Consider the following 26,816-nt stretch of genomic DNA (forward strand, 5'->3'; position numbering starts at 1 on the left):
GCCGCGATCATCCGTAACAAATGAAAATCGTCCCTATGAGCGCACTGAACGGGCACCACTTCTCTTCGCCGCTTCGTCTGCTCTCCCGTCATTTATAGAACTACCAAGCCCGTACACCTCAACCACACTGTTCCCTGAACGTGCAGTGAGAACTTCAACGAAGTATGTCTCACACACGAGTACATACACAGAACGCTTTAATTCAGTTGTCATTTCATTCTACGAGGATAATGCTTGGCAGAGATGCAGTGTTCAAGTATGTGACTTCGTACTGTTAGTGATTTTCTTAAGTGTCACAAGTTCTAATGAAATGACGACGGCCTATCCCTTGCTATACGTACAAGCTTTAATAAAGTTGTTCGTAGCGGAAAATGGTTGCAGACCGATGTTAAAAACCAATATAAATTACAATTCATCTAAACGTGTTTACATTGGCTGCCCTCAGTGCCATATGAATACTAATAACAACTCCTAAATAATTAGAAAAAAGACATGCATAATTGCATTTCATTATTAATGTCGGTAGCAGTTCCATTAATGACATTTTACAGAAAATATTACCTTGTAGCATCTGATGCACTGTTTCATTATAATCGTTAGTTTTTAAAACAATGTTAACTTTAAAACTACAGCTATCACCTACAATGACCAGTATCAATCACTAATATCCATCACTAACAAAATACATACATCAGATATAAAATTTTAATTCTCTTGAGGCTACAACAATGAAATGTACGTCCATGATGTTAAAAGGTACCACAATATTACTACTGAAATTCCTATTACTGCCATTAATAACTCAATGAAAACACTGGCTTCTGGAAACAATCATTTTTATTTTCAACTCACAGCGGCACAGTTTTGACACATCTGTTCCTTGTTGTTGTCACTTCCAGGTTCGAAATGCATCTTTATTCTCTACTTGTAAAATGAGAAATAAGAGTTATTGGAGTTAATTATGCCTATACTCCTTCACAAATCCTATCACGTACGTAAACTGCTATCCATATGTCCATTTAATGAAAACATTATGACTAAAATAAAAAAATAGATTAAAGGGAAAGCAAAAGTTCGTGAACTAAATATTTAGATGAATTGCGTAGAATGTCAGTTTAAAAGTCGTTACTGACGTTATGTAAATACGTACGTTACATAAATATGCAGTGAAATAATACAGGTTGGTCGCCTTTTAAAATATGAAACCAGTTGAAACAGATAACAGAGCTGATTCCTATCTGTAAAGCAGCCGTACACAGATGCGAAGACCCACATAGAGTGTTTACAACTCTCAAAAGGTTTTCTGTTGATAGTATACGGTGTTATCAACACACCAGGGCTGGAATTTCTTGGATGTAGGCACATTTGTAAAACATTATATGCTGCTCTTAGAATTTTAAATAAGTAAGCCCTCAGAAACTTGTTACTCTGCCTTGAAATAGGTGGCTGGTGAAAATGATTCTGAACTGAAATTTAAGAAATGAATTTTCTTTATAGGACCTTCTTAAATCACAACGATTACTGTAAAAAGTGGTTGTGTTTTTAGAATGTATCTGAGAATCGATGATATTTCGTGTCACTAGTCGTCGGAATTCGAAGAATGATCTGTCATCGAAATGGCTATAACCACTGGGATGTTGCCAAAGCAACAAATGCTAAAACAGGTCGTTACATCAAAATTCGTATTTTCGTTTACATTATGACTGTCTTCTTCGTTTGAATGGGTAGAGGTATCAAGTTATCAAGTGCATCGAGCTGGTTCGAACACTTGGAGGCGTTTAATGAATATTAGAACCACTGATTTATAATCCAAGCCTAGCTAGGTCTGAGCATTGTTGTAGTATGTTTACTCTTAATCAGTTGAAAGTAGTGTACAATAAAGCTTTCTCACATCTGAATACGGAAACAAGTCTGGTGTGCTGGGGGATTGTCGGAGTAGTTCACGCGAACTGGAAACAATACTGTATGCTGATAAACTATTATTCCGTGGCCTTGATAACTACATACCTAAAAAAAGATATTTTGTACACAACTGCCCGCATCTCGTGGTCGTGCGGTAGCGTTCTCGCTTCCCACGCCCGGGTTCCCGGGTTCGATTCCCGGCGGGGTCAGGGATTTTCTCTGCCTCGTGATGGCTGGGTGTTGTGTGCTGTCCTTAGGTTAGTTAGGTTTAAGTAGTTCTAAGTTCTAGGGCACTTATGACCACAGCAGTTGAGTCCCATAGTGCTCAGAGCCATTTGAACCATTTTGTACACTACTGGCCATTAAAATTTCTACACCAAGAAGAAATGCAGATGATAATCGGGTATTCATTGAACAAATATATTATACTAGAACTGACATGTGATTACATTTTCATGCAAATTTGGTGCATAGATCCTGAGAAATCAGTACCCAGAACAACCACCTCTGGCCGTAATAAAGGCCTTGATACGCCTGGGCATTGAGTCAAACAGAGCTTGGATGGCGTGTACAGACACAGGTGCCCATGCAGCTTCAACACCATACCACAGTTCATCAAGAGTAGCGACTGGCGTATTGTGACGAGCCAGTTGCTCGGGCACCATTGACCAGAGATTTTCAATTGGTGAGAGATCTGGAGAACGTGCTGGCCAGGGCAGCAGTCGAACATTTTCTCTATCCAGAAAGACCCGTGCAGGACCTGCAACATGCGGTCATGCATTATCCTGCTGAAATGTAGGGTTCCGCAGGCATGGAATGAAGGGTAGAGCCACGGGTCGAAACACATCTGAAATGTAACGTCCACTGTTCAAAGTGCCGTCATTGCGAACAAGAGGTGACCGAGACGTGTAACCAATGGCACCCCATACCACAATGTCGCCAAACACGGATGCGACTATCACGATGCTGTAAACAGAACCTGGATTCATCCGAAAGAAATGACGTTTGCTATTCGTGCACCCAGGTTCGCCGTCGAGTACACCATCGCCGTCGCTCCTGTCTGTGATGCAACGTCAAGGGTAACCACAGCCATGGTCTCCGATCTAATAGTCCATGCTGCTGCAAACGTCGTCGAACTGTTCGAGTAAATGGTTGTTGTCTTGCAAACGTCCCCATCTGTTGACTCAGGGATGGAGACGTGGCTGCACGATCCGTTACAGCCATGCGGATAAGATGCCTGTCATCTCTGCTAGTGATACGAGGCCGTTGGGATCCAGCACGGCGTTCCGTATTAGCCTCCTGAACCCACCGATTCCATATTCTGCTAACAGTCATTGGATCTCGACCATCGCGAGCAGCAATGTTGCGATACGATAAACCGCAATCTCGATAGGCTACAATCCGACCTTTTTCAAAGTCGGGAACGTGATGGTACGTATTTCTCCTCCTTACACGAGGCGTCACAACAACGTTTCACCAGGCAACGCCGGTCAAATGCTGTTTGTGTATGAGAAATCGTTCGGAAACTTTCCTTATGTGAGCACGTTGTAGGTGTCGCCACCGGCGCAAACCTGGTGTGAATGCTCTGAAAAGCTAATCATTTGGATATCAAAGCCTCTTCTTCCTGTCGGTTAAATTTCGCCTCTGTAGCACGTCATCTTCATGGTGCAGCAATTTTAATGGCCAGTGGTGTACTTTGGGCGACAAAGACCTATGAAAATGTGGATCTCACTTACAAGTCAAAACTCATCAGTATTCGTACGGTAATAAATTCGATGAATCTCCTTGCCAGTTTAACCGCAGGCAATGCGCCAATCTCACTCGAAATGTGAACAGACTTCGTTGCACTCGAATGCGCGTTCCGCGAGACAGCCATGATGGGAAATCGTAAAGCGCCCATAGACTGCTCCTAACACCTCACTGCGTATTTTTTTAAATAAGACCCTGTCCCGTAACTCATAAAATGTCTAAATCCGACAGACAGTGGCGACCATGCGGTGATCCGCCTCAAGTGGTGTAGCGCCGCAAGAACCGGCCGCGGCTGGCGCAAAGCTGCAGTAATTACGCTCCACCGCGCAGCGTGGCAAAAAGCTCCCAGGAATTTAATCCCACCGTAGTGAGTCGCTGCAAAAAACATTGCAGCAGGAAATCTTTAAGGTGTCAGCTCACCGAAATACTTGCGCAACTTTAAGTGATATTGCAGTTATCTTCAGAGCTAAAGTTTCGCAATTATATAGGAAAGGTGAAGTGTCCCAGCACATTGCCCTTATCTCAAGCATCTCAATTAGGTACTGCATCACCCAACTTTTTCAAGTAATCGTAAATAAAACGCACAGGAATTAATGACGTTAGCTGCCAGTGGGCACTGATTTAAACCAATGGCGAAAGTTGAAAATTTGAGCTGGATTGGGTTTCGAGCTCGGGTTTCCTGCTTACAAGGCAGATGCACCGACCACTGCGCCATTCAGACACAGAGGTCACTGCAGCACGCCTCCTGTCAGAACCATATTCCAAGTTTTACACATATTATTGATAAATTTCCCTTGACCATTATCCTGGTTATTCTCGGCATTTCGCCTATTCCCGTGAGAGTTCGAGCGTGTTGTGCATCCGCTCTGAACTCATCACTGGCTGTCCTCACCTTAACTGTAGACGTAGTGTCTGTTCAGTCTGTGGTGTCTGCAAGCAATGAGGCTAATGAGCGGGGCACTACATCAGTAGTGTGTGCTACTGGGTATATATTAGACACTATGGTAGCAAAGTCGTGAACTGCACTATCTGATCAAAAGTATCCGGACACCTGGCTAGTAATGACTTATAGGTTCGTGGCGCCTACCAATAGTAATGCTGGAATTCAGTATGGAGCTGGCCTACTCTTGGCCTTGATGACAGCTTCAACTCTCGGAGGCATACGTTCAGTCAGGTGCTGGAAGGTTTCTTGGGAAATCGCAGCACATTCTTCACGGAACGCTGCACTGAGGGGAGGTATCGATGTCGGTCAGTGAGGCTCGGCACGAAATCGGGCTTCCAAAACATCCCAAAGGTGTTCTATAGGCTTCACGTCAGGACTCTGTGCGGGCCAGTCCATTAAAGGGACGTCATTGTACTGTAACCACTCCGCCACAGGCCATGCGTTATGAATAGATGCTCGATCGTGTTGAAAGTTGAAGTCGCCATCCCCGAATTGCTTTTCAGCAGTGGGAACCAAGAAGGTGCTTAAAACATCAATATAGGCTTGTGCTGTGATAATGCCACGCAAAAAAACAAGGGATGCAAGTCTCCTCCATGAAACACACAACAACACGATAACACCACCACCTCCGAATTTTACTCTTTGCACTACACGTTCACCATGCATTCGCCATACCCACACCCTGCCATCGGATCGCCACATTGTGTACCGTGATTCGCCACTCCACATAACGTTTTTCCACTGTTCAATCGTCAATATTACGCTCCTCACACCGAGCGAGGCATCGATGGGAATTTACCGGCGTGACGTGTGGCTTATGAGCAGCCGCTCAACCATGAAAACCAAGTTTCCTCACCTCCCGCCTACCTGTCATAGTATTTGCAGTGGATCCTGATGCAGTTTGGAATTCCTGTGTGATGGTCTGGATATATGTCTGCTTATTACACATTACAACCCTCTTCAACAGTCGGCGGTCTCTGTCAGTCAACAGACGAGGTCGGCCTATACGCTTTTATGCTGTACGTGTCCCTTCACGTATCCACTTCACTATCACATCGGAAACAGTGGACCTAGGGATGTTTAGGAGTGTGGAAATCTCGCGTACAGACGTATGACACAAGTGACATCCAATCACCTGACCACGTGTGAAGTCCATGAGTTCCATTCCGTTCTCTCACCATGTCCAAGAAGTACTGAGGTCGGTGATACGGAGTACCTTGCAATAGGTGGCAGCACAATGCACCTAATATGAAAAAACGCATGTTTCTAGGGGTGTCCGGATACTTTTGATCACATAGTGTAAGTACTGAATGATAAAAGAATTTCAAGTAATCTCCAAACGAATGGAGAACGAGAAGTTCCTTCATTACATGCGATAGCAAGAAGTCTTTCGTTTTAACTCCTTCTTGCCCTCAATGCAACTGCTGTAAAAGTATATTTATCTACGTTTTCAAGAAAGATTTTTTTATTTTATGAAGAATATCCTGTTTTACTTTCAAGAAATAGAGAATATTATTAGCTTTGTCATTGCACCTGCAAATTTTTACACAAGAAGGCATTATGCTTTATTTCAAGAACAGATCATTTATTACCTCTTTCAAAAAAATAATTAGGAGACCCTTGTTGGAACTCCATTCAGGCACAAATTTTGAACTTTCCCCATTGATTTAAATCAGTGCCCACTGGCCGCTGATGTCGTTAGTTTCTTTGTGTCTCGTCCTGAATGCAGTGAATTATAATGACGATCATTTACAGACTGTCCAGTTCGGTTCTGGTTGATGGCGACGCAGACAGGATCCTGATTCTGTCTCGTGGTTTTCTATTTATTTATTTTGTGAATCATCCATTTTATGACTGGTTCGATGCACAACTATTCGTTCGATGTATTCCAGTGTCTTCCTCTACAGATTTTTACCCTCTGTAGTACTCTCTAGTGCTTTTCGTGCACTAATAATCCAGCTGGTTTTCTTCGCCCTTCTATTGTACCAAATCTCACACGCTTCAATTCCCTTATTTCCCGGCTTTCCCAGAGCCCATAATTCACTATCACACAATGCGGTGCTCCAGACTTACGTTCTCATAAATTTCTTCCTCAAATTAAGGGCAGTGCTTGGTACTAGCATAGTTCTCTGGCCAGAAATGCTCATTTTGGCTGTGCTAATCTGCTTTTTATGTCCACCTTGCTTCCTCCATAATGTGTTCTCAAGTTTCCGAGGTACCAAGATTTCTTACCTTCGTCTGCTTCGTGATTTACAGTTTTAAAGTTATTCTCATTTCTGCTACTTCTCCTTACCTTTGTCTTTTTCAGTTTACTCTCAGTCCATAAACTTTAATCAATACGCCATTCATTGCCTTCACCACGTTCTAAAATTTTTCTTTGCTTTCACTGATGAGAGCAACGCCATCAAAGAATCCTATCATTGATGTTGTGTAGGCAGAAGAGCTAACACCGTGTTACTAGTGAAGCCGAAATGCACGCGTTTTACCTCACGCAGGCTGGCGTGAGGAGGGAAGAACTACACTGACGTAAGGTCTGGAACATGACAAGGAATTAGAATTCAAAAAGAGGACATAATTAGTTTGATACTTAACTTTAATCCATTAATGACGAACGTCGTTCTTGACGTTATATGATCCACAATATTATCTGTTCAGAATACATTCTTGAAAAATGTGGCGCCTTGCTAGGTCGTAGCAAATGACGTAGCTGAAGGCTATGCTAAACTGTTGTCTCTGCAACTGAGATCGTATGTAGACAGTGAACCATCGCTAGCAAAGTCGGCTGTACAACTGGGGCGAGTGCTAGGGAGGCTCTCTAGACTAGACCTGTCGTGTGGCGGCGCTCGGTCTGCAATCACTGATAGTGGCGACTCGCGGGTCCGACGTATACTAACGGACCGTGGCCGATATAAAGGCTACCACCTAGCAAGTGTGGTGTCTGGCGGTGACAGCACAATTGATACTCTTTGAGCTGAATTCTAATTCCACTGTTGAATTCTCTTTTATTTTTCAGTCATTGCTTCTTCGACCTATAGAACACTTGGGGCGAAAAACTGCATCCCTGTTTCACACTCTTTTCGACTCCAGCACTTCGCCCTTGGTCTTCGAGTCTTATTATTCCCTCTTGGTTCTTGTAAATAGTGTATGTTACCGGTCATTCCCTATAGCTTACCCCTATTTCTCTCGGCATATTGAATATCTGGCACTATTTGACACTAACGCTTTTTTTAGGTTGACAAATCCTATGAACGAGTCCTGATGTTTCTTCAGACTTTCTACCATTACCAATCGCAACGTCCGGACTGCCTCTCTTGTGCCCTTCACATTGCCGAAAGCAAACTAAAGGTCATCTAGCAGATGTTCAATTTTCTTTTCCAGTCAGAGCGCTATTTGTATCTACCCTTTAACACGGAATGCTCAAAGCCAAAAGACTCAGTGTGGTGCGAACGTGGGAAGCAAGCAGGCGACCGTATCACGGAGACGCACTCATGCTTGCTACAGGCAACTGAGCGAGTTTGAAGGGGATCAAATTGTGGCCTTCCGAGTGGCGGGATGGTCCTTTCGGAGAATTTCCCCACTGGAGGGACGTTCTGCATCAGCTGTGCCACGACGCTGGTATCAGTGGTCAAGTGACCATTCTCATATCGTGGACGAGGATCTGGACGCCCACGCAGCATAGACGCCCCTCGTACTATGAGGGCAGCGGTGGCAGATCGTACAGCTACTACGTCACACTTAAGAGGGCTTGTGAGACCAGACGATTCAACACGAGCCTGTTGCACACCTCTAGACCGTCCTCCACTCAGGCCACAGCATCGACGAGTACGGCTCGACTGGTGCTGTCAGAGGATTGCTTCGAAGATGGGATGGGGCACCGCGGTCTTAAGCGAAGAAAGCAGACTTTGCTTGCATGGGAGTGATGGTCGTTAGCGCGTACGACTTAGACCTGGTGAGAGCTGCCTCGTAGACATCCAAGACACTCTGGCCCCACACCACAACCGACCGCGGTGGCCGAGCCGTTCTAGGTGCTTCAGTCAGGAACCACGCGTCTGCTACTGTCGCAGGTTCGAATCCTGCCTCGGGCATGGATGTGTGTGAAGTCCTTGAGTTAATTAGGTTTAAGTAGTTCTAAGTTCTAGGGGACTGATGACTTCCGATCTTAAGTCCCATAGTGCTCAGAGCCATTTGAACCCACCCCATCGCTGAGCAATAAAATTCAGCAATTTTGGAGGCCTGTAAAGGATTACGCCCAGCTGCGTTTGGTTGTCCATTCTTACTGCAGAGAATCCCATGCACTTTCCCCTAGAAATCAGCCGCAAGATTAAACGACCTATGAACTCGACAAAAATTATGTTCGCCAATACCTCTCACACAGACAACCAGCATCCTCAGGAATAGCATCATAAAGTACGATTTATAAATTAAAATACAAGATTGTATACGCAAAAAACCAATTTGTTGTGTTACCGATAACGATACTTACTTGGTAGTTATGCAAAGATAGCACCGTTACCTGTAAGGATTCAGTTCTTTCTACATAACTACACTCAAGAAAAGTAGTGTAGTTTGAACCAGATGACACGGTTAGAAAATATTTCACCGAGGGACAAGGTCTCCGCTGTGCTCTAAGTCACAATTCGCAGTAACAGTGGTGACGATGGAGTAATGATGGCAGGAAACGTACCATACAGCTTCGTACTGTAGATCAGACAACTGTTCATTGTAGCGCACATTGTCTTAGAATGCAGATACTTACACTGTGACTAATGTTTCAGGCTTCCAGTGCCTTTTTCCGAAGACAGTACAGAAAAATATACCATAAATAACTACAATGAGACAAGAATATTAGAACATTTAAGAAGTAAAAGTTTAAAAACTGAAGTACAGAGAGAGGTATGTACTGAGACTTATCACGTTATTAGAGAGCGTCGGAAATAAACAGTTGTGTAATAAAAATACGATATGATATTTAATGATAAACTGCGGGCATGGAGAAAGAGTTCATGGACACTTGCACATGTACAAATAATGCATAAGGAGGCCAAACAACAAATATAGTCATAATGAAAGAATGCAGCTAATCAGCTGATGACATGCATGTCTTCACGGTGGTCTCAAAGAGGGGAAAATGCGTCATAAAGCAATAAAACAAAATCTTACCTAATATACCGAAAGCAGCCATTGTCTGCAGGGGGAGCGACTGTTAAAGCTAAATTTTAGAAAACAGCCACAAGTCGCACTTTGTATTTTTTTTTGTTATGATCGGTTTCGTTTTTCAAATGAACAAGAGCATTATCAGAATATACGCTGTAAAAAATACAAATTGAGACAATATGGAACACTTACATAGGCATTACGTAAAGTACGTATTCTGCTTCCAGTGAGGTGACTTACGTTTAAAATTGGCTGACAGCATTAAAGATTGCCTTTACAGTTGGCTGACAGCTCTAATGATTCATTTGGCTGTACTATAGTACTTAAACTTACGTTTAAAGTACAGTAGTAAATAAAGACATTGACGTTGACAGCGATAAAGATGAAACTGACTGTAACACATTACTTGTAATGCCCATGTTACAGTCTATCCAAAGGTAATTTATAACTACAGAAAACGAAAGTGTAGACGTCTCAGATCTGTACATATCTGCTTATCATGATAAAACGAGTAGTCGAAAAATTTAAATATCTTTCAAAATACATTACAAAAAATACATATTTCAAAATGTCTACACGTAAGTCACCATACTGGAAGCAGTATATATATCTTACGTAATGTCAGTGTAAGTTTTCCATATTGGCCGGCCGTGGTGGCCGAGCGGTTCTAGGCGCTTCAGTTTGGAACCGCGCAACCACTACGGTCGCAGGTTCGAATCCTGCCTCGGGCATGGATGTGTGTGATGTCCTTAGGTTAGTTAGGTTTAAGTAGTTCTAAGTTCTAGGGGACTGATGACCTCAGATGTTAAGTCCCATAGTGCTCAGCGCCATTTGAACCATTTTTCCATTTTGTCTCAATTTGTATCTTTTACAGCGTGAATTCTGATCATGCTCTTGTTCATTTGAAGAGTGAAATCGGTATAATAAAAAACACGAATTGCGACTTATTGTTGTTTTCGAAAACTTACGTAATATAGTTGCCACAAAACGTAGACGAAAACGTAAGTGTGCATAACCAGCGTATTAACTAACACATAAAGTCGTACACATTAATGATAAAAGAAACAATTTATCCTAACGACATGTGACACTCTGGATGGTGAGTTTAGCGGGTGGGAAGTTCAGCTGCTAATCGCCGAGGTAGATGTAGTGAGGTAAGCAGCGTGCTGTCAGAAAATCCATTGGCGAAAACAAAGTTCGAAGCCTATGACGGTGTCGGAAGCTGTAGACAGAGTAAGCGGAGTCAGCAGCTAACGTGGGCGTAAATTGGGTATGGAGAAAAGAAAGCGTGGGCACAACTGTACACTTCTGCTACAGTGGAACAACTAGTACCAGAACATAGCCTTTCCTAACTCGCAAATACGATCTGTGAGACAAATGTAACTAGCGACATTCATACCATTTTTATGGTACTTTTCAGAAAACATCGTTGAATTGGTGTAAAGAGATCAATAGCGTGCTCGCTGGAAATATTCCCGCGCAAACAGAGCGTGAGACGCACAATGGGGCCAGAAGCAACAACTGAAGTAAGCAGAGAAACATCCCCTAATCGGTAGCCAAAACGTACGATCAAAAGTAAAGGCGGATGAGAATGAAAATGGGCATAGTTTAATACTTCAACTGTAGTGAAATAAATAGTTCAGCAATTCGTACAAAGTTCTATACAACTACGTGAAATAATTGTAATTAGCCACATTCATTCCAATTGATGAATACGCACTGACTAAAGTTAAGTTAACCGTTGTTAACCGTAAAGACCACTTGTAACTATAAGCTAAAACATCTGTAACTACAAAAATCGAATGTCTGTAAAGCTAAGGTGAATAACTGTCTGTTAGTTTCGAATGGCTTGGTATCTGTAACAATAATTAGCTAATGAACTGCTAATGTAAATGGCTAACCACTCACAACTAAAAATGAATAGCTACGTATAACTGTAGAAGACTAACAACCTGTAACTGTCGATCATCAACTTACAGAAAAAGAAATGTTAGAAAGATAATGACCAACGACTTGTAACAAATGCACCAGAGGTTGACTGCCTGCAGCTGCGAACAGCTCTTTTCATGTAACTGTATACGGCTAGCTAACACCTATTACATGCAACACTACATGGACAAAGTACAAAGTACAGAGTCCAAAATACTGCTAATTACTTTTTTTGCGTCACCAGTCATCTGACTGATTTATGCAGCCCGCCACGAATTTCTCTCCTGTGCCAACCCCTTCACCTCAGCGCAAGACTTGCAACCTTCGACATCAGTTATTTTCTGTATTCCGATATCTTTCTTCCTCTACAGTTTTTACCGTCTACAGCTCCCTCTAGTACTATGGAAGTTATTCCCTAACGTCTTAACGGATGATCTACCATCCTAGCCCTTCTTCTTGCCAGTAATTCCATATATTGCTTTCCTCTCCGATTCTGCGCGGAGCCTCCTCATTCTTTACCTTATCGATACACCTATTTTTCAACATTCGTCTGTCGCACCATAGCTCAAATTCTTCGATTCTCTCCTGTTCCAACTTTACCACAGCCTATTTTAAAACGTACATTCTGAGATTTTTCTTCCTCAAATTAAGGCTCATGTTTGATACTAGTATACTTTTCTTGGGCATTCCTGGTCAAGAATGTTCTTTTTTCCGGTGCTAGTCTGCTTCTGATGTTCTCCTTGCTCCGTACGTCATGGGTTACTTTGCTGCCTAGGTAGCAGAATTCCTTAACTTCATTTACTTCATGACCGTCAAACCTGACGTTAAGGTTCACGATGTTCTCGTTTCTGTACCTATGCTTCCCTTTCCAGCATTTGTGATTGTCCAAACTGAACTGCGTGCTGAGCTATTCCTTATCGCAGTATCTATAGCCTTAGAAAACTTCAAGAATATCTCTTCATTCCTTAGTATTTCCATATTCTATTTCATTTGCAGGATAATTCTTCCTGACTAGTCTCATAAACGTCAGCCTACTATTCATCACTACTACATCGTGATCTGAATCTGTATCTGCTCTTGGATACACCTTTCAATCCAGTGTCTGATTTCGGAATCTCTGACTGATCATCATGTAATGTAACTGAAAGCTTCAGGTATCTCTCGGCCTTTTCCAAGTATACCCCCCCCCCCCCACCCCCTCTTGTGATACTTGAACAGATCATTTGCTATTACTCTGAAACTTATTACAGTGTTAAATTAATCTTTATCCTCCCTCGTTCCTTGGACCAAGCGCATATTCTCCCGTGACGCATTTTCTGCTCTTTTCCCCTACAACCGCATTCGAGTCCCCCATGACTATTAGATTTTCATCGCCCTTTACTTACCCCTTCTATATCCGCATATGCTGTTTCTGTCTCTTCATCTTCAACTAGCAACGTATAGGTGAACTATGGTTGTCAGTGTTGGTTGGCTGCCGATTCTGACGAGAACTAGTCTATCACTGATCTATTTGCAGTATACTCTTTCTGCCCTGCCTTCCAACTCAAAACGAATCCTACTCCCGCCATACCATTTTGTGCTGCTGTTAATATTACCCTATACCCAAGTTAGTACGCTGGTTATTATTTACATTTTCGTCTATGTTTTATGGCAACTATAGTTGCATAACTTTTCGTTTTACAATTTCATCGTCCTGTTACACCCTCTATGAGTCTAACCTGAAGACACACAAGTCATTACCTGATTAGCTCCAGTTGTTGCATGATGCCTACACTTGTAACATACTCGTAAATATACTACGACCCATATGTAAGCACTCACGAGCTCTTCCTGCATTAACGCATTTTATTGTTGTATTACATATTGCTCTTATATTTTTATAGGACTGCAGTTCTGTGCCCACCTGCTTGTTTTTGACAATCGCTAATAGTACGATAATTTTCAGTATGTAACATCTCTTTGTCTTTAAATTTTTAAACTTTTTATTCTTAAATTTTGTAATGTTCTTATCTGATTGTACTTATTTGTGGTATATTTTTCTGTACAGTCATCTTACGAAGGGAACTAGGTGTCCGAAATAAAATGTCTCTTGTGCAACCGCTTCCCATTTTTTTTCGACAAATATGCTTACAGTTGCTGAAGATATGTAAAGTACTAAACGTTAACTAAGTACCAGTCTAATGTAACAATAGGGACCAGCAACGTTTTCTTCACCCTCTGTGCAACTGTGGGTACTGTCTCCTTTCTTCTGTTTGAGAAATTCTCAGTCAACTGTTATTCTTGTCCTTTCATGAATATATTCGAAAGTCTTCCTTTCTCTTTACTCTTCGCCCCCTTTCTTACTGCAATGAAATACATGTTTCTGCGTCTCCATGAATGTAGATGACAATCTTCGGATGGATCACAACAACTTCACAGCTATCTACCGAACTCGAACGCCACAATGGATCTTCGAACTGCAGTTGCTTACGATGAACATCCACAATATTAAGTACCACAATCTCTTATTTACTGTTGTAGATTTTTCCGTCAGACTAGAAATTAATTTTTAGTTATTCGTGTTATCATATTAGAAAGTGGATCTATTTCCACTCTACCCTTCTTCTCTTCACAAGTTCGCAGTCTTTTACTTAAAGATCATTTGAAATGGCACTCTATTTTCTTAATCTGTACATGCAGCACGTGAAATGAACTGTCGAAACAGCGTATCCACGCAAATTCTGGAGTAACCAACAAGCAGAGCTATTTGTACACGGTTATTTTGCAGCAACATTTCAAGCAGCATATTGTTAAAATAATGCTTCTAAGTAATTAGCTTGCCTCTTTGAGTGGGATCCAGTTTATTTAAAGACGGTCGTTGAGTTTGCAGTAATGTGATCAAAGCTGTAGTGGGGATTTTAGACATTAACTTCAATTAAACTACTAAGCACATTCAAGGAAAATAAGGCTAAAATGAATCTACTTCTACATGAAGCATGCCTATTATTTAGAGGTAATTTTTCATCTTAATTTGCAGGGTGTCCAGTAAAGGACTCACTGATTTCAAAATTAAATATCTCGAAAACAAAGATCGATAGAGGAATACAGTAAACGGTATGTTTATTGTGAAAGCTGTAAGAAGTTTACACAGCAGTTTGAAATAATAGTTACAAAAGCCCAGAGCGATCAGTTCCACTATTGAAAGGTGAAAGGAGTTTAGTGTACCGAAGGAAGAGATTAAAACCATGTACTCCATTGAACAACGCTCTTTTCTGGTGCTAGAGTACCACAGGTTAGAAGAGAGTCCTACGGCAACAAGGCAACGTTTTCAAGTACGATTTAATGTTCCAAAAGGACCCGATGCAAAAACCATTTGTACTCTCTTTGCAAAATTTCAACGAACAGGCAGTGTAACTGATGATCTAGTGGGGCATGTTGGCCGCAAGCAACCGCAGTTACGTCTGAAAATATCGCCACAGTTTCTGGAATTATTCAGCGAAATCCAATGTCATCCGTCCGTAGAATTGCATCTGAGATTGTTTTGAAGCGTTCCAGCACGCAGAAAATACTGAGAAAGAGCCTACACATGTTTCCATTCAAAATTCAAACGCACCAGGCCATACCCGTACGAGCTGTGCAACAAAGGGTTGCCATTGCTGATCAGATGCTCACAATGATTGATAGTGAAGGATTTGATGTTGGCTGCATCTGGTTTACAGATGAAGCACACTTCCACCTGAATGGATACGTGAATAAGCAGAACTGGCGATTTTGGGGTTCCGAAAAGCCATATTGGTGTGAAGCGAAACCCCTGTATTCTCCTAAAGTTACTGTGTGGGCTGCAGTATGCAGCAGAGGCACTATTGGCCCTTTTTCATTCGAGAAACGGTCACTGGTGCACGTTACGTTGCAATTTTGGAACAATTTGTCGCCACACAGCAAGCGTTAGAGGATCGACCAGGTACTGAATGGTTTATGCAAGATGGAGCTCGACCACATTGGACCGAACAAGAGTTTCGCTTTCTTGAGGAATACTTCGGGAATCGAGTCATTGCTTTGGAATATCCCAAATTTACTGATACAGGCATGGATTGGCCTCCATATTCGCCGGATTTGACTCCCTGTGACATTTTTTGCGGGACACAGTGAAAGACATGGTCTACCCGAAGCATCCCGCCACGCTGGACGAGCTTGAATCGGCGATCTCTGTGGCATGTGAATCCATTTCGGTTGAGAGACTACGAAATGTGATGGCGAATTTCATTCTTCGTTTGCGCCACCTCTGTAGCGCCAATGGTGAACAGTTTGAAAACATTGTGATGTGATTGTTTGCAAAGATTATTTTCATACGATTATTTCACTTATGTATGCTGATATGAGCTGTGCAGCGTACAGCGCCATCTGTTAGCAGCTTTTGTAACTATTATTTCAAACTGCTGTATAAACTTCTTACAGCTTTCACAATAAACATACCGTTTACTGCATTCCTCTGTCGATCTTTGTTTTTGAGGTATTTAATTTGGAAATCAGGGTGTCCTTTTCTGGACACCTGATGAAAGCCATTTGCAATAGTGGCAGAAACGTCGGACGTTTTACGCTTACACACTCGGTAGAATTTTATTGACTATGACAACGGCCGTGGAAGCTCGCGCTTACAATCAAGTTTTGTGTTACGTTAGGCATATCAGTCACTGAATTCGTCGAATTCGACCCGAGTACAGAAAGATAGGTTCCTGGCCTCCTCAGCCCACAAAATGAAAGTCGTGTGCGAGTTTTTGGCCATCAAAAGGACCACAGTCCTTAACTGCCCACTGAATTCACCGGATTTAGCCCCAGCTAACTATGAGTTTCCACAAACTGAAGCTGGCAATAAAAAAGACTCCGTTACTAAGCAACTGAGGACATACAATAAAACAGTACTGCAGTACTAAATACAGTTCCAAAACGGCCTTCAATGACTCTTGCAAAAAACTTTTAAAACGATTTCGGCTTTGTGTTGATTCAGGGGGAGACATTTTGAATAAAGACGGTGATTTTGTGAACACAATCCATCACTCTTATTTTTCATAGCCACAGTCCTAACGGGACTGGGACACACTGCATAAAGACAAAATATTAAATGAGCTCAGGTCTCTATACCGGATATCCGGAAATAATCAAAAATTTTAAAGCTAATTCTTACTTCTTTCATCGTTTCAGCAATAGTTCTAATTCTAGTCGATAAGATATTGCAGACTAACTATCAGATACTGGTCAAAAGGAATACGTTTACTTTCAGATGACTATTTTCACTTATATCCGTACATCGGGAAGATCAGACTTAATTTATGTTGAAAAGTATTTTGCATTGGCGTCAATTTTCTGACAAAGTCAGCTATTCTTGCTCAGATAACAGGGATTCAGTTTCTATTATTTTTTGTTATTTATTTATGATATTCTCAAGCTAAAAAAAAAATTCCTTTTCTTTTTCAGGCACAAGGGATTCCTGAAAGATTGCCCCAATGGCCTGCTCACGGAACAGGTGAGAAGTTTGCTAATGAACAATTCATAGCCAATACTTTCATATTCATAAGTCTGTTAAAATATCTGCAATTAACAGCTAACAACGATGATGTATTTTCTTTCTTTCCACAGGGCTTCATCAAGATCTACAAACAATTTTTCCCACAAGGCGACCCGTCCAAGTTCGCGTCCCTCGTCTTCAGAGTGTTCGACGAAAACAACGTGAGTTAAACAAACTGATTAGAAAAATATGATCCTTAAAAATCATTAAAATTCCATCTTTACAGATTTTGTTTTTGTAGTAATGAGTCCTTCTGTCGATATGATGCCTTAATAAATATCTTTTTGTTTTGATTTGATCTTTCCACCTGTACATACTATGCTGTACTTAGTGTCAGCGATAGTCTGATAGGAATACTGCAGTCTTTGCCTGAAACTGTTGTTTTTGACCCGCAAGTGAACCCTCCAGTGCTCTCTTTTGGGATGACATCGTATTTGTTCCGGTAATTGGCCCCCATTTTGTAAGTAGTGCCATTCTTGGTGCATATTATTTGTTGAGAGTCTCTTCACACTGTGCTTTACCTGTGTACTCAAATAGTTACAATCTTCCACAGAGCCACATTCGTAGTGCCTCATTTTCCTCCTCTAGTCTTCCGTCGTTTACTTTTCAGTTACATGCAAAGTATCTTGATTCACGCGAGCCTTCCAGAAAGATATCTTTGAATTCTATATCATTTTCTTATGAGTACATACCTCCCCCCATGAACCATGGACCTTGCCGTTGGTGGGGAGCCTTGCGTGTCTCAGCGATACAGAGGGCCGTACCGTAGGTGCAACCACAACGGAGGGGTATCTGTTGAGAGGCCAGACAAACATGTGGTTCCTGAAGAGGGGCAGCAGCCTTTTCAGTAGTTGCAGGGGCAACAGTCTGGATGATTGACTGATCTGGCCTTGTAACATTAACCTAAACGGCCTTGCTGTGCTGGTACTGCAAACGGCTGAAAGCAAGGGGAAACTACAGCCGTAATTTTTCCCGAGGACATGCAGCTTTACTGTATGATTAAATGATGATGGCGTCCTCTTGGGTAAAATATTCTGGAGGTAAAATAGTCCCCCATTCGGGTTTCCGGGCGGGGACTACTCAAGAGGACGTCGTTATCAGGAGAAAGAAAACTGGCATTCTACGTATCGGAGCGTGGAATGTCAGATCCCTTAATGGGGCAGGTAGGTTAGAAAATTTAAAAAGGGAAATGGATAGGTTAAAGTTAGATATAGTGGGAATTAGTGAAGTTCGGTGGCAGGAGGAACAAGACTTTTAGTCAGGTGATTACAGGGTTATAAATACAAAATCAAATAGGGGTAATGCAGGAGTAGGTTTAATAATGAATAAAAAAATAGGAGTGCGGGTTAGCTACCACAAACAGCATAGTGAACGCATTATTGTGGCCACGATAGACACAAAGCCCATGCCTACTACAGTAGTACAAGTTTATATGCCAACTAGCTCTGCAGATGATGAAGAAATTGATGAAATGTATGACGAGATAAAAGTAATTATTCAGGTAGTGAAAGGAGACGAAAATTTAATAGTCATGGGTGACTGGAATTCGTCAGTAGGAAAAGGGAGAGAAGGAAACATAGTAGGTGGATATGGATTGGGGGGAAGAAATGAAAGAGGAAGCCGCCTTGTAGAATTTTGCACAGAGCATAACTTAATCATAGCTAACACTTGGTTCAAGAAACATGAAAGAAGGTTGTATACCTGGAAGAATCCTGGAGATACTAAAAGGTATCAGATAGATTACATAATGGTAAGACAGAGATTTAGGAACCAGGTTTTAAATTGTAAGACATTTCCAGGAGCAGACGTGGATTCTGACCACAATCTATTGGTTACGAACTGCGGATTGAAACTGAAGAAACTGAAAAAAGGCGGGAATTTAAGGAGATGGGACCTGGATAAACTGAAAGAACCAGAGGTTGTAGAGAGTTTCAGGGAGAGCATAAGGGAACAATTGACAGGAATGGGGGAAAGAAATACAGTAGGAGAAGAATGGGTAGCTCTGAGGGATGAAGTAGTGAAGGCAGCAGAGGATCAAGTAGGTAAAAAGACGAGGGCTAATAGAAATCCTTGGGTAACAGAAGAAATATTGAATTTAATTGATGAAAGGAGAAAATATAAAAATGCAGTAAATGAAGCAGGCAAAAAGGAATACAAACGTCTCAAAAATGAGATCGACAGGAAGTCCAAAATGGCTAAGCAGGAATGGCTAGAGGACAAATGTAAGGATGTAGAGGCTTGTCTCACTAGGGGTAAGATAGATACTGCCTACAGGAAAATTAAAGAGACCTTTGGAGAGAAGAGAACCACTTGTATGAATATCAAGAGCTCAGATGGCAACCCAGTTCTAAGCAAAGAAGGGAAGGCAGAAAGGTGGAAGGAGTATATAGAGGGTTTATACAAAGGCGATGTACTTGAGGACAATATTAAGGAAATGGAAGAGGATGTAGATGAAGATGAAATGGGAGATAAGATACTGCGTGAAGAGTTTGACAGAGCACTGAAAGACCTGAGTCGAAACAAGGCCCCGGGAGTAGACAACATTCCATTAGAACTACTGATGGCCTTGGGAGAGCCAGTCATGACAAAACTCTACCATCTGGTGAGCAAGATGTATGAGACAGGCGAAATACCCACAGACTTCAAGAAGAATATAATAATTCCAATCCCAAAGAAAGCAGGTGTTGACAGATGTGAAAATTACCGAACTATCAGTTTCATAAGTCACAGCTGCAAAATACAAACGCGAATTCTTTACAGACGAATGGAAAAACTGGTAGAAGAGGACCCCGGGGAAGATCAGTTTGGCTTCCGTAGAAATGTTGGAACACGTGAGGCAATACTAACCTTACGACTTACCTTAGAAGAAAGATTAAGAAAAGGCAAACCTACGTTTCTAGCATTTGTAGACTTAGAGAAAGCTTTTGACAACGTTAACTGGAATACTCTCTTTCAAATTCTGAAGGTGGCAGGGGTAAAATACAGGGAGCGAAAGGCTATTTACAATTTGTACAGAAACCAGATGGCACTTATAAGAGTCGAGGGGCATGAAAGAGAAGCAGTGGTTGGGAAAGGAGTGAGACAGGGTTGTAGCCTCTCACCGATGTTATTCAATCTGTATATTGAGCAAGCAGTAAAGGAAACAAAAGAAAAATTCGGAGTAGGTATTAAAATCCATGGAGAAGAAATAAAAACTTTGAGGTTCGCCGATGACATTGTAATTCTGTCAGAGACAGCAAAGGACTTGGAAGAGCAGTTGAGCGGAGTGGACAGTGTCTTGAAAGGAGGATATAAGATGAACATCAACAAAAGCAAAACGAGGATAATGGAAAGTAGTCAGATTAAATCGGGTGATGCTGAGGGGATTAGATTAGGAAATGAGACACTTAAAGTAGTAAAGGAGTTTTGCTATTTAGGGAGTAAAATAACTGATGATGGTCGAAGTAGAGAGGATATAAAATGTAGACTGGCAATGGCAAGGAAATCGTTTCTGAAGAAGAGAAATTTGTTAACATCGAGTATAGATTTAAGTGTCAGGAAGTCGTTTCTGAAAGTATTTGTATGGAGTGTAGCCATGTATGGAAGTGAAACATGGACGATAACCAGTTTGGACAAGAAGAGAATAGAAGCTTTCGAAATGTGGTGCTACAGAAGAATGCAGAAGATAAGGTGGGTAGATCACGTAACTAATGAGGAGGTATTGAGTTGGATTGGTGAGAAGAGAAGTTTGTGGCACAACTTGACTAGAAGAAGGGATCGGTTGGTAGGACATGTTTTGAGGCATCAAGGGATCACAAATGTAGCATAGGAGGGCAGCGTGGAGGGTAAAAATCGTAGAGGGAGACCAAGAGATCAATACACTAAGCAGACTCAGAAGGATGTAGGTTGCAGTAGGTACTGGGAGATGAAGAAGCTTGCACAGGATAGAGTAGCATGGAGAGCTGCATCAAACCAGTCTCAGGACTGAAGACCACAACAACAACATGAGTACATGCTCTAATTATACATCACCTGCGCTCTTATACCTTCGATAGCTTCCAAGCCTCATTCGATAGATGTACAGTTACTTCGGTACATGAGATTTATTTCTCTGCTGCTGTGGTACATTTTGTAATTTAATCATGCTGTCCCTTTCTTGCTATTTACTTCTATAGTTTCCTGAAAGATTTTATAAGCAGAGTAGCATGAAGATTTTTGAGCAACATCCCACCACCGACAAGATCATTTAAGGTGGAGCTCTATTTCGAACTGCACCAGGTTGAGGAAGCAAATGAGTCGTGTCTATTCTGGCATTCTCTTTAGGGGAGAACATCATTTACATTATTCCCTTTTTCACCCACAATCTCGATTGACTCGTAAATTCTACATACATTTTCTCGGAATCTTTTCGCGGACGCATTCCTAAATAAAGTATTCTCGGTTTTTACAATCGCGGTACTTCGAATAAAATATTCGACCTTTCGATAGCTGTCTCTGACATCGCCTTCAAGAGTGAAGAAAATACTGACTGCTGGGACTATCAAGGTGTTCCGGGAACTTGAACACCTATATCGTCTTTAACAGGGCGTAACATATTTCGTATCTTGACTGGTCTCAATCCGTGTCTCTGGAGTGCACTAGAATGGAAGGAATGAAGCCGATTTGGGCCTTCTCGCCGATTCAGCAGGCGATATTCGTACCTGGAACCTGAAAGCATTTGCGATTTCACCAACCAGGTTCTCTGAATACGAGTATCAAATTCTGCAATTCAGCATGTAGATGGCCGTTGCCGCTCTATTGCTGTTGCTGGTTCGCTCTGTGTACTCTTGGGACTCAGATTTACAACAGATGAAAACAAACTGCAGAGGTACACATTATACAGTCATGTTTAAAAATAACGGAACATTCCGCCTGCTTAGCCGGGTGGTAACGTCCTTGCCTCCCATGCAGAGAGCCCGGGTTAGGTTCCCGGCCAGGTTGTAGATTTTCTCCGCTCGTGGACTGGGTGTTGTGTTGTCCTCATCATCATTTCATCCTCTGAAATAAGACTGGCACTTGCCGGCCAACAATGCCATACGATCATTTCATTTCATAACGGAACACCTTGAACGACTAGAGATAGGACGTTCATATTCAAAGGACATGCACATTAGTGTTTTCTGCAGAAATAATTAGCATTTGAACCATGTCGGCCTGCGGGTTCAAGGTCAACATCGGTATCGCGGTGAAACACCACCCACTAGTAAAATGTGACTGCGGCTCTCGTCGCTATGAACCGAAGGTAACGGATCACTGTGACTTGAGCAGACGTGCAGGTTGCCTCTCGGACGTATGCGCGAACCGTATCGTCAGGAGTTTGAGAGAGGACGCATTATTGGCATGAGAGAATGCGATACATCCATCCGGGAAATTGCTGCTCGTGTAGGACCAAGGGATTCAGCAGTGGAACCAGTGTGTGCGGAATGGTTCACGGAAGGCCGTAGAACACGACAGGATATGTCAGTCCGCACCGCCCAGACCAAACCCCGAGGAGATCGGCACATCCGAATGGCATTGCCGGACAATTCTGCGTCCTCCTCGGCTCTGGTGCAACAGTGGAACAGTGTAACACATCATACAGTATCAGGGGTGACAGTCTATCGCCGTTTATTGTTGCACGGGTTACGTGCTCGTCTTGCACTTTACCGCCTACCTTTGTAGGCGGCAAAGTGTACCTGTGCAGGAACGATGTGAACGTGAACAGCAATAGTATCAGATGGTGTTTTCGGACGAAACCAGATTCTGTTTTTTTTTTTTTTTTTTTTCAAAATGATGGCCGCATTTGGTTCGCTGCAGACAGGGTGAGCGGCGTCACAGCGACCACTTTTAGACAAGACACACAGCGGCAACTCGAGGCGTTATGGTGTGAGGTACTATTGGGTACAACCACAAATCACATTTTTTTGCGTATCCAGGGCATTGTGAGCAGTGTGACGTACGTGAATGACGTTCTGTGACCTGTATCCATACCCTTTCTGCAAAATACCCTAGACACCATTTTTCAGCAAGCCAATGCACAACCACATGTTGCAGCACGAACACCTTGCTTTCTTGGTGTCACAGGATGTCAGCCTTTTACCCTGTCCCGCCAGTCTTCAGACTTGTCGCCAATTGAAAATGTGAGGGATGTGGTGAAACGATGTTTGCAGGGGTGTGGCCCATTGGTGACCACCAGAGATGAACTTTGTAACCTAGTGAATGCGGCAAGGATCGCTATACCACAGGACGCCATTCACTCTTTATAGGCGTCGATGCCATCACGCATGTCAGGTTATCAGGGCCCACGGTGGACCCTGTGTCCACTAGGCAACAGGACACATGCTGGACCGAGATGATTGGAATGTAATCATTTCTGCAGAACATACTAATTTACATGTCTTGTAAATACGACTGTCCTATCTCGAGTCTTTCAAGGTGTTCGTTTTTTCTGAACATGAGTGTAATATGAACGTGGGCCTTAGGCAAGCGAGTGGTAGCAAAGGCGGTTGATTTACGATCGTAGGTAGGCGAAAGAGTCAGTTTCAAATCTGGCGCCAGGGCCTCGCGCCACCTGACGTTACTCAGCCCGCGGCTAGTCAAAGCTACCAAGAAATGCATAACTCGCCCTCCTGTGAAATGCATCAAATCGGTCCTCTCTGGACGCTTCCAGACGCTGCAGTCGCGCCTGTGCGAGAGGAACACCGTGCTTCAGTCGGTGTACTTTTTTACTCCTGATGAAGATGGTGGATACAGTTGCCGAATTCTGGAGCATTTTATTCGAAATGATGTGATCTGCAAGCAGACAAGATTTTATTCTTATCTACGTACAGTGTGATTCAAGAGGGATATCACATAATTTGTGAGGTGATTCTACAAGTTAAAATAAACCGAAAAGTCCTCCAAACATGTGTCCCATACTCGATCTTTGCGGAACTGGAGCGGGTTGAAACAACACCCATCTGTGAAGGGTTATGGAGACAAGTACGAATATTACTTATAGAAGTGTTGTGTAGACACTGTACTGGATGGACTTAATAATCGTGGGAGAGATGAATGGTTGATCCTAAAAGCCTTGTGAGGTTTCTGCAACAAATGGCAGCGCTGTGACTTCGCAAAGAGGCAACAGCTGCAAGTATACCCAGTGTGCGATTGTGGACAGGATCAGTGAGCGGCCGTTTGCGTGTCGTGCTTGTGTGTTGTTTAATTGAGCAAGTCCATTGTACTGTGAATACCGACATGCAAAATATGCAAACACGTTGTTTGTGTAGGGGTACTGTAATGGCAGCCCCCATGCGACTATGACACAGTACCACAGGCGTTTCTCAGATCGACGATTGCCCTGTGCCAGGGTATTTTCCAGGGCTTTTCAAAGATTACGTGAATCCGGAGCACTACCCAGCTTACACGTAACATCAGAGCGTGTGGCCATCCAGTCGTTTCAGGAAGGATCGACATTATTGCAGTGTTACAACGGAGTTACACCAGTGTGTTACACGAGTGTGGCATACGTTACATTCCGATGGCTTGTATCCGTACCACGGGCAGCCCGTGCAACATCTACATCGAGGTGACTCAGTAAGCAGGCAACCATTTTGTGAATGGTTGGCTGTACACAGAAACGTCGTGCAATACACTTTATTTACAGATGAAGCTACGTTTACACGCTGTGGTATCATCAACACTAGCAATTCTCATACACGGGTGATGGTGAATCTATATGACACCAGGGAAGCAAGATTCCAAATTTTGGAAATTTATGGTAAGGTCATGGGACCAAACTGCTGTGGTCATCGGTCCCTATGCTTACGCATTACTTAATCTAACTTAAACTAACTGACGCTAAGGACAACATACACACCCATGCCCGAGGACTCGAGCCTCTGAATGTTGTGGGGCTGGGGGGTGGGGGGTGGGGAGAGCCTCGCGGGCCGTGACAAAGCGCCCTAGACGGCGCGGATACCCCTCGCGGCCAAGGTTCCAATTTAGGTTCTCAGTGAACCTCTGGTGTGGCGTGATAGATGATCTGGTGATAGGGCCTGTGCCGACAGCTGCAGCATATGTACATTTTGTGAAAGAAGACCTACCTACGCTTTTGGAAGCCGTGACGTTACAGCAACAACGGAAAATGTATCTGCAACATGATGGATCACCGGTTCACCTTACCGGACGGGCATCCCAGCATCCGAATAACACATTTCCTCAGCGGTGGATTGACCAAGGCGAAAACATTAACCGACTGCCGTATCACTCAACCTGACCTCTTTAGCCTTGTGTGTGTGTGTTTTTTTTTTTTTTTTTTTTTTTTTTTTTTTTTTTTTTTTTTAAACTGGCTCTAAGCGCTATGGGACTTAACACCTGAGGTCATCAGTCCCCTACACTTAGAACTACTTAAACCTAACTAACGTAAGGACACCACACACACCCATGCCCGAGGCAGGATTCGAACCTGCGACCGTAGCAGCAGTGCGGTTCCGGACTGAAGAGCCTAGAACCGCTCGGCCACAGCGGCCGGCAGACTTGTGTTTATGGGGATGGTTAAAGAGGGATGTGCACGCTACGATGGCGGATAGGCGTGAAGAACTTGCACATTAAAGCCAGCCAAGATGACGTTCGATGTACAAAACACCGCACCTTCCAACGCTCTGACAAGTGCATTGAGATGGTTGGGGGACTTTTTGATCACCTCTTTTAGGGTGGACAAGTCATCTGTCACACCATTATTCTGTCCACCACTGCGTCTGCATACCATTTCGGTAAATAATGTCCACACTTACTTCATAATTATTCACTGATGTGTGTAGTCTTCAACTCGCTCCAGTTCCGCAACAATCGAAAATCGGACACATGTTCACAAGGATTTTTCTGTTTATTTTCACATGTAAACTCACCTCAAAAATTATGTGGCATTTCTCCAGAACCGCCATGTATGTTTTGTCCCAATTTTCGAATTACCAGCACTACCATAGCTGATTCTTACTCTGTTTTATTCCGTTACTCTACTGCTTCACCAAACCTGACACATTTTGGGACTGATATCTGCTAGAATGAATCTCTAGCCAGCCTCATTCTGACTTCAACTTCCACTATTACAGTCCATTCCATAGCCCATTTCCTTCATGTTTTTGAATTTAAACTCACTGTTGATCACTAGTAGTTTCGATCTACGTCTGTGTCTAAACATTTTTTGCGGTTCAATGTGTGGTTTCTTCAGACCCAGTCTAGGGATAGCATCTTTGAGCAGTAAACAAAGCGTCCTAGCTCCTGGGTTTGATTTAAGACAATGCTTGAATTTTGAATAAAAGTCATAAGAAATGTCTGTCGAGTACATCTGATGTTCAGAGTCACCTCTTTCTGCCAACGGCCGTGTCAAAGAGGGTGGAGGAGCGGACAGAGATTCAGGCGAATGATTTCCCCTTTTGCTGGAACACCGCCGCTACAAGGGTGCATAATCAGCAATGATCGACAATATAAATAGGCCGAAGGTAGTACAGTTGAGCAATATGTTCGAGACGAATTCCTTACTGGAGATTCCGGGAGAGAAGTGGCAAGGGGAAGGTGAATAACCAACAAATGGGTAACATTTCACAAGTCGGAGTGTGA

At 42.7% G+C, this 26,816-nt stretch overlaps 1 protein-coding gene across 1 annotated transcript in view; it reads left to right on the top strand.

Annotated features, from left to right (window-relative positions):
• The window catches only part of LOC124616383 (frequenin-1), a 274,518-nt gene that overhangs the window by 224,581 nt on the left and 23,121 nt on the right, over nt 1-26,816 (top strand). The window contains exons 3-4 of the mRNA XM_047144692.1: nt 17,129-17,177; nt 17,291-17,380. Coding sequence (XP_047000648.1) covers nt 17,129-17,177; nt 17,291-17,380 — 139 coding nt within the window. The remainder of the gene's footprint in view (nt 1-17,128; nt 17,178-17,290; nt 17,381-26,816) is intronic.

Source organism: Schistocerca americana, chromosome 1 (genome assembly GCF_021461395.2).
Source record: "Schistocerca americana isolate TAMUIC-IGC-003095 chromosome 1, iqSchAmer2.1, whole genome shotgun sequence".
Taxonomy (NCBI): Eukaryota; Metazoa; Arthropoda; class Insecta; order Orthoptera; family Acrididae; genus Schistocerca; species Schistocerca americana.